Source organism: Notothenia coriiceps, unplaced genomic scaffold (assembly GCF_000735185.1).
Source record: "Notothenia coriiceps isolate Sejong01 unplaced genomic scaffold, NC01 NC01_scaffold00003414, whole genome shotgun sequence".
Classification (NCBI taxonomy): Eukaryota; Metazoa; Chordata; class Actinopteri; order Perciformes; family Nototheniidae; genus Notothenia; species Notothenia coriiceps.
The window spans coordinates 38,959-47,868 of NW_011336115.1; the positions used below are offsets into that span (position 1 = coordinate 38,959).

The 8,910-nt window shown below is 41.6% G+C and overlaps 1 protein-coding gene across 1 annotated transcript in view; it reads right to left on the reverse strand.

The window, feature by feature from the left end:
• The window catches only part of LOC104941497 (piezo-type mechanosensitive ion channel component 2), a 55,587-nt gene that overhangs the window by 23,566 nt on the left and 23,111 nt on the right, over nucleotides 1-8,910 (reverse strand). Inside the window, exons 16-18 of the mRNA XM_010766602.1 lie at nucleotides 7,479-7,627; nucleotides 7,201-7,365; nucleotides 6,443-6,475 (exon numbers count right to left, since the gene is read on the reverse strand). Of these exons, the coding sequence (XP_010764904.1) occupies nucleotides 6,443-6,475; nucleotides 7,201-7,365; nucleotides 7,479-7,627 (347 nt within the window). The remainder of the gene's footprint in view (nucleotides 1-6,442; nucleotides 6,476-7,200; nucleotides 7,366-7,478; nucleotides 7,628-8,910) is intronic.

Sequence of the window (8,910 nt, forward strand, 5' to 3'; positions counted from 1 at the left end):
AATTAAGGAGAGTCATGTATAGGAATGTCCTGTGTCCTTATCCTACTTGGTACGATGGCAGGGTTTGTGGAAACCGTATAACGGTCCCGGTGAACAATAACAGGTAATACGACCACGTTCTCGTAAATTTTATTCACCAGCCAATACACTGCTGGGAGTGGTTCTGACCATACTTCTGTCCTACTGGGGTTACAGAGGTATTCAGTCACAAAGACGACGACAGCAAAGAGAGAGACACTGGACGCAACGAACACACAGTGTTCCCAGTATAAAGAACTTGGTAAACCGTCCAGAAGTCCGACTTGTCAAACACCAATCGAGCAAGCTCCACAGTCCCTAAGAGGCAAGACTTTGACGAGACGGCAGAGTTGCAGATCAACTCCGACTTACACAACACAATCCTTTTCCGGACCTCCAACTTTCGAAGGACGAGAAGTCTGACTACTACAGCTACAGAGTTGGATAATCGGGTGATTATGAGTAGGAGTAGACTCGAACGGACTAGGAGACAAAAGTGGGACCAAATTGTGTACCAAAGTTCGTAGGACGACACGAAAAAAGAAACTAACAAGAAAAGAACAGGCACGAAACACGACCAAGGGAGTTCACCGGTTTCAGTAGTTGGACAACGCCACATCCTAAGATAAAAGAAGGACAAGGTACAAGACCGGAAATGGAGTATCTGACCGACGAAAGAGGAAAGGATCTCCTGATGTTTACACAAAGATAGAAGGGTCATACTCGCATTGAAAAGCCCAGGCGGTGCGAGTCTGTATAAGGAGTGTTCTGGGACAGCGGACCACTTTTCGTGACGTGAAACGGAAAAAATACGTGTCGAAAAAAAGGGAGGACGACATCGAGAAAACCCTTATTAAAAACCTACGGTTACAGTATTCGGGAGAAAGTAAACAACGAACGGTAAAACTCCTCATGAGGTTTCTAATTTAGGTTACCGTTCTGTCTGAAAGAGGGTTTTCGTCTACTTACACCGCTTATTGGTCAATGAAGTGAGCGCACATGTCACATCGGTACATCGTGAAATCAATGTAACAGTGAGGTCAAGGGAAAAAGAGAAGTAGGTTTCAGGCGGTCGTACCCTTCGTTTCAACCCAATTTAGAAAGACGGCCGCAGGGGACACCCACCCATTCCCTCAAACAAAAACTTAAAAGCTAAGGACTCATGAAGACGTCACAGACTGTTTCCGACAAAGAGTTAAGAGCATGGGACTAGTACTACATAAAATCGGTCACTTTTGGGGTAAAGTTACGTTTTAGGAATTTCTAAAAGAATCGACGGTCAAATGGACTAAACAAGCCAAACCTATGCGGTCCCGTTGTAAATCACTTCCAATAGTTAATAGTGATTTTAATAAAGTATGGGAGAGGGGACGAAAAAAGTTCCACTTCCACTTAGATACCTATGGTAAGTTTACCCCATAACGTCCATGTACTGTGGTATCCCCGAGACTGTACGTGACATCAAAAAAAACCTACAATGTAACGTGTGGGACTCACTACTTTTTGAGTTACAGAAAAGACGTAGGGTCCGGTTATGAGCACGCTCACATTTTGAACAAGGGTGGGGTTTTACTGGGGTAAAGTGTCACTTCCCATGGACATGGTGGTCAGGAGACATGACCGAGACCCTTCGTGCTACACGGCATGCTAACAACGTCAAAACGCAAGTTGTGTGGGTGGAGAGGACTTGGTTTATCAAAAAAGGTTAAAGTACCATTGGTCAACGAATTTCTCGTTGAACGTCAAAAAAAAAAATGATGTAAATACGAATTGGAACGGACTTTTAATGTTAATTTTACAATTACGTCCTAAACTATACAAAATGTTTGTATTCAGTCCTTAGAGTCTCCTTTTCCTCGGCAAAACTCGAGACGATGATTTTTTGACGAAAAAAAAAATTGCAGTATGCAGGTTTGCCGCAGTTATAATGCAGTGGTAGCCCCTCGATGAAAGAGCCCTGATCAAAGACGGGGTCTAGGCGCACCATCACAAACATCAACCAAACTCGCCAACCACTAACATTCACTCGACCCCATAAAGGCCTTAAAATGTACGTAAAAGTGGTAAACATTAGTACCACTTCGAACACCAAACACGTCCAAACGTGTTTTGAGTTCGGGGAACCAGTCCCGTAGCTTCAGGTGTCCAAAAGGGAGTTGCCCTTTTCCCTGCCTCGATAGCAGCAAGGACCCACACGCCAACCACGTAGGGTGGAAGGGACGTCGGTGGAGGAGACAGAGGTTGTCGAATAGTTCTTTTTGGCCAAATGTAGAGAGAGGGGGGAAACGACCGAGAGAGAGAGAGGGAGGCCATCGGTTGTCTGGCATTTCTGCACTCACACCCCAACGTAACCATTGCGACACCACCCGACATGACGAAGGTCGGGCAGAGAAACACAAACATACCAAGCTGACACACCAAACAAACAACACCAGGCCACCACCGCACAACACCACCAAGACAACAGAAGCGTAAAACGTAACGAGTTAGCCGACACGTGGCGAATATAGAGGAACAAGCCAGACTAAATGAAGCACACAAAATAACCTAGCCCTCCGCCGCGTAGTGTTGGAAAGAGGGCCGGTCTAGCAGTTGCATAGTTCGGTCATAGAGCGCAGAGGGGAGCCATGTGTCGTGTGCGCCCATTCTGACATTCACACCCTCAACGTAATCCAATTGCGGCTCTATGCCGAAACTATGAAGCGTAATCAAAGGACAATAACGTAGTCCATGTTGTCCGGGACGGTTCATTGCAATGATATAATAGTTAATGATTAAATAATTACCGGACTATATACTAACGTTTGAAATGTTACAACACTACACTGGCTGCACGATTGTTAATTTGACATCCGATTGCGGCACCAGTGAGTGTCGACCGAGACAAAGAGGTGAGCCAAGAGGTGTGTGGGGTTTCGAGGTAAAGGAGAGGGCTACCGGCAATAAAAAGATAGGAAACCGACGAGGACCAGAGGAACCCTCTGCCGTTTCCGTCCCGAAGTATTAATATTTAGTATACAAGTTTATAATATTCAAAAGTTGGAAGAAGACACAGGTGTTTGATCGTAACACCTTAGGTACCAATACGTTATGCAGATCTCGGCCCGGCTCGAGATAGGGGGTAAAATGTAGGTGGTGCGCCCTCCCAGTGCACGCCTCCGAAAAAATAACGCAAGTTCACTGTTTAACAGAAAATGATTTTTGCTGCGGTCTACAAGGTTACAGTCACATATAAAGACATATATAAAAACTTTTAGATCAACTAAGTAGTAAAAAGGGATGTGTAATAAGTGAACCACAGAGATTGGGACGTTTCAACGAAGAAATTAACCACCGACAAAAGGTACAAGTACTCCGGAAGGACATAGACAGACAGAGGGGTTGAAGAAGTCCAACTACATGTGGGTCTTATACCAGTCCTAGAACTTCCTGACCCCGGACGTCATTGTAGGACCGCGGGCTAAAATTACAAAGTCCGAACTAATAGACCGTCAATGGAGGACCTTTTTACACCCGAAACGGTCAAATATCGACTCTAGGTACAGGTTGTAGGTATCAAAAACACAGAGTCGACGTGCACTTCATAATAACGTTTATGTGAAAGCCCCGTAACGAGAATAACGTGAGGGAGTACATCTCAAGGTACTGAGCGTCCATACGCCTGTTCCTTCAGACGCAGACACAACGAAAAGGGACCCGCCATAAAGGGTTCCAATACCAACCTTCAAAGTCGGGTCGAGCTGTGGGTCGCTACAGGTCAACGCAAAGGCAAATCGACTACCCGAGTCCTGAATTTCCACTGTGGTCCCTAACAATAGGTGACTCATCATATGACATTATGTCACTTCCTCGTAATTTAAATAATGAGCATGAAATCAGAAAGATTGTAAGAAGACAATGACGTCTTGGGGTGATAGTACACGAAATTGTGTGTTTGGATAGGCCAAAGTCCGGGACTTACGCTGCGAGAGCCTATCTCGAAAAAGTACGACCACAGTGTACAAGCACCCTTAGGTATCGGATATCGAGGAATCAAACGGAAGGACGGAGACTATATCTGAGGAGGGTTTTTCCGTTCGGTCGGCTATGAAGAGGCTCATCGTCTGGTCAGGAATGTACGTACCTATACAGTCTACACAATTTACGGGAGTTTTTGGTGGTACCACCACAGTTTCGCTATTAACTAGACGTCTCTTTCGTCACCTCCACTCAATATAACTGTTAATTTGATATGGTGTTGATGACATTCCAGACGACATCACAGATACTTAGTGAGCGTGTCCAAGAGACCAGAAGAAGTAGTTTGTTACGGTAACTTGTATGTTTTTTTTTTCTTTCGAGGGATTACGGTCGACCCGCACAGACCTCGATCACCGCTAAAAAACGCTGATGTCTGTACGGTACTAGACCAACCTGTTTGTCGGGTCTCTGTCGCGACGAGGAGCGTGATCCATGTAGGCATCATGATCGCTAGTGTAGTCGGTACTCAGGACGATGGGATGGTGCGAGGCCCTGGTCTTGCGAGGAAGCGTGTTGTTCGTGGTGAGCGGTCAGCTTGTGTGTATCCATTGGATCCATGCCATTTAGACTCTTCCTTTTGTGCCTGTCTCACTATGTTATGGACATAGCGCAGTAATGTCTAGTAATTGAGTAATAAAAAAGTTGAATCAAGTATCTCTATGGTGAACAACTACTGATATAGCAGGGTTAACAAGCTTTACGTGAATAACATCTCTGTCTTCAGCGAAACTTTTCTATTTGGCTCCATCGAGGGTCCCGAGAGTGTAGCGACTGGAGACGAAATCGTGAGTAGGAGGGACGAAGGTGACGTTGACACAAGGAGGTCCATTAATAGACAACAACTCCAATTCAATTGGACGTGGTGAGCCGTTACAACTGTCTTATCCTTAGTCTACATATAATCCAGTCACATAAACAACCAGTACCCTCAACAAAGAAAAGTGTTGCACCTATACAGTTTTTGTTTTGTCATTGGCTGTACTTCCTCTATAACTAAAAGCACAAAACATGGTTTTTACCTTAATGTATCTCGGTCTAGTACTATTTTCTTATGTTCCTGCAAAAAGGCCCACTACTAGAAGCGGTACCAGTGTTGTTCCTATTTAATCTTTCATATGTATATAGATCCGACCCTTACTATATCCTTTACTACACAAAAGGTATAACAGACTGAGAAAGATCGTGTGATTTTATTTCATATCAAAGGATGCCGTATTGTTGCAATTGTGTTTTGAGAGGGCGTGACAAAAAGACAGCTCTGAAAGACAAATCGCGCCCTTCAAACAGCGGAAGATTTTCAGTCCTTGTACTCCGCGTGCGGTTAGCATCCTGCCAGCTTCCGGCAGCACACCTGGATCCTTGGCTCACTAACAAAGATAACCTGTAACGCGCCTCTTGACATCCTGTACGTGATAATCGTACGCGGCGCCTGTAGTTTTCATATACTAATGATAATCACTGAGAGATCAATACATATACAAACTTGTACAAAAGCGCTGGGATCTAACCATTATCGAAAGAAGGCACCTACCCTAGGTAATCGTATAAACCGTTCTTTTCGGCTATGGTACGAGGGTGTTAGTCAAGCCGCTTCTAAATTTTGGGTTCAAAAATGCAGCTAGTAGGAGGTAAGTTTACAACTTACCGCTTACAGCACACTTCGTAAAAAGCTACGGCGACATCACATCTATCTGCCTCGCTATTTCCCGCGAACAGACTCACCCCCCACGAACCGTGATGGTTATATAGAAACAGGTATCACTAAAAAACTCTCCCTCCAGCAGCTGGGAACAGATCACAGACCTAGGCTCCTTGAATGCCCGATCGACTAACCCAGAAATGTCCGATGAGGCACCGTAACGGCTCTTCTGCGAAAAGTTGGGAAGCGGGTCTAATATTGGTAACAAATACACTCTGACCAACACCAGCACAATTCTAAAATGTGGATACAGTAACATAGACTGTTTTTGAACCAACTGGTTACTGTTAATAGTTACTGTTAAAAGTTGTGTACTATAATAGTGAAATGTGAAGGACATTTAAAAACATTTACTTGTTTTCAAGCCACTGCCATACAGTAGGTAATTTGAACCTGATGGTTCATCATTGTTTCATCCTGGAGATGAACAGAAGAAGTGTGTCTGTGTGTTGTGCTTGGAGATCGTTTTGAGATGCTGACATCTTGCACATGTGCCTTGTGGAATTTAATAAATGAACGTTTTCTACACCTATGATACCCTTACGGTCTGAGTGGTGTAACATGTCCACACATTAGTTGACACTAAGACTTTGATTTATTGGGTAGCCCACCCTGTGTATTTCATACAAAGGTTGAGGCACTGTAGATGCTGATCTGTAAGCTTTGATCTGAACAAAATAACCAAGATTCGAACAACAGCCTTACCTTTTCTGGATCTTTTCAATGTTTTCTTTGATGCTATAAATTAAATCAGAAAGAGTCACATGACAATTATGATATTTATGTTACTGTGATGAACACTAAAATAAGTCAATCATTCTTTCCATGTCACTTTTGATTACCTTTCACACAACGTAAGCAGAAACTAATGTTTCCTAGGTAATACATTTACACCACGTATAGCTAGTATACTGACTAAAAATTGATTACTGTATATCTACAGGCAATACATCAACTGTGTGAGATATGATCATTGTGATGGGCCATCTGAAATGTGAGGGCCTCAAAACATTTATGTAGGAATAAATGTATCTCTTACGTCTCAGATATCACATTCACTGAAATCCTGAGCTCTTCTTCTCTGGGAGGAGGAAAGGAGACAATCAAATACAAATGAGACAAGCAGTTATGTTTTGCTGTTAAATACAAAGACAACAGAAATTGTTTGTTTTAGCATTCAAGAAAGCATGGTATAAATAGTACCGTTCATGAAGCAGGCTCAGGAATTAATTTCTTTATTTGTACTATTTTTTAAATAAATAAAAATAAAAGATCAGTAGAAAATGCTCCACATTACTGTCTAATAATGACCAGATATAAATAACTCTGAAAAACTGATGTTGTGCTTTTCCTATAGAAACTCTTAATATAAATGATCTTATTTCTGCTTGCCAAATTTATTTAGTGACACTTTTATTTCTTTAGGGCATTCTTTTCTGTGCCTGCGCATATTGCCTTCTCACCTGGGAGCCTCTCTGATGGGGACGTTGTCGAGGTCAGTGAGAGTCAGGAAGTCTGAGTTGAAGTAGTGCAGCTGGAGTATACAGGCCAATAGGAACACAGCAGGAAGCAGGATACGTGCAAACAGCTCCACTGTGTCGTAACGCTCCAAACCAATGTCACGAAGACTGAGAAGAAACAGATGTATTGACATTATAACAAACAAGAAAGGTCTGCTGTCTGATGAATCATGAATTTTCTTGCTTCATTCTCAAAAAGACCATTAAAAAAAGAAGCTCACCCTTCCTCAGACATGCCCATGATCTGTTTGAACAGCCCGGACACGCTTCTGAACTGGTACATGTAGATGGCGATCAACACCACCATGGAGTACCCGACCACCACGGACCAGAACGTCTTCAGCACTCGCCGCCACACGTCATAACGGATCTGAGAGAAAACAGACAGAGTGATACAATACCTTATCGCTGCATTTACAGATCTTAACTCATTATTTTTCAACTTATTCTAGAGTCCAGTTTGTATCGTCTTGGTCGAATGCACTTATTGTAAGTCGCTTTGGATAAAAGCGTCAGCTAAATGCTACTGTTACACTCATTGTAATATAATAATTACTGCTTGAGTTAATTAACAATGAATGTAACAGTAGAATAAATTGATATTAGGTCAGTGTATGTTTTGGTCATTGGATTTTCTTTTCACAAGTGGATATTCAAAAACAAAAAACGACTGGATATTTGATTTTCGTTTTCAAATTGAAAAACCAAAATTGAAATACAAGGCGTTTTTCTTTATCATGGTCAAAAAAGGATTGATTAAACTTAAAAAACGGGATGATTTTCATTTTCTGCTTCTCAAAACAAAAAATAAAATCACTAGAAAACAGAAACAAAAAAACCCACTTTTTTTCACATTCTGCTACCGGAAGTTGTCTTTCAAAATAAGAGCGCAGATGAGGACGGTCAATCCGTCTACGGTCCATTTGTTTTCACAACGAGAACAGCTAAGACACATATTGAGCCCAGAAAATGAATGTTATTAACCCTTGTGTTATGTTCACATTTTGCACCCTTTGGTAATGTTTCCGGGACATATTTCAGGGTTTAAAAAAAATACAGAACTAAATTCAACATGCACAATTCCTTATTGTCTTTAACTCATTCCCCAACAATATAAATGAAATATATGATTGTTTTTTGAAAATACTCTTTGCTAGATCAAATGTAACAATGGAAGTGTCCATCACTTTTTGTGATAAAAATGTAATTTATGTTAAAAAAAAAATACTCTAAAAACTAGGTTTACATTTTGCTCATGCTTTTCTTGGACAAATGTAAATGAAATTTGTTTTCATTAATGTTTATTATTTTTAATCTGTCATATAATAATCAAAGCCCTGAAGGAAATAAAGCAATTTATCAGCAATTGGAACACAAGAACCACACATCCAAAAGTATTTGGCTGTGAAATATAGAGAGAATGAAACATCCTTATAAATTACATAGAACAGATATAAACACAAAGCAAATAAAAACAATTAACAGTCACTATTCATAAAATACAGTATATCCGAAAAATATATTGATGAAGTGACGCTGCAGAAGATCATGTGAGTCAATGGGCAAGTCCGTTTAGGAATGATGTACAGAACTTCTTCATGTGTATAGCACAGATGTACTTGTTGCAGTTGCTGCATGTAGTCTGTGTCTTGG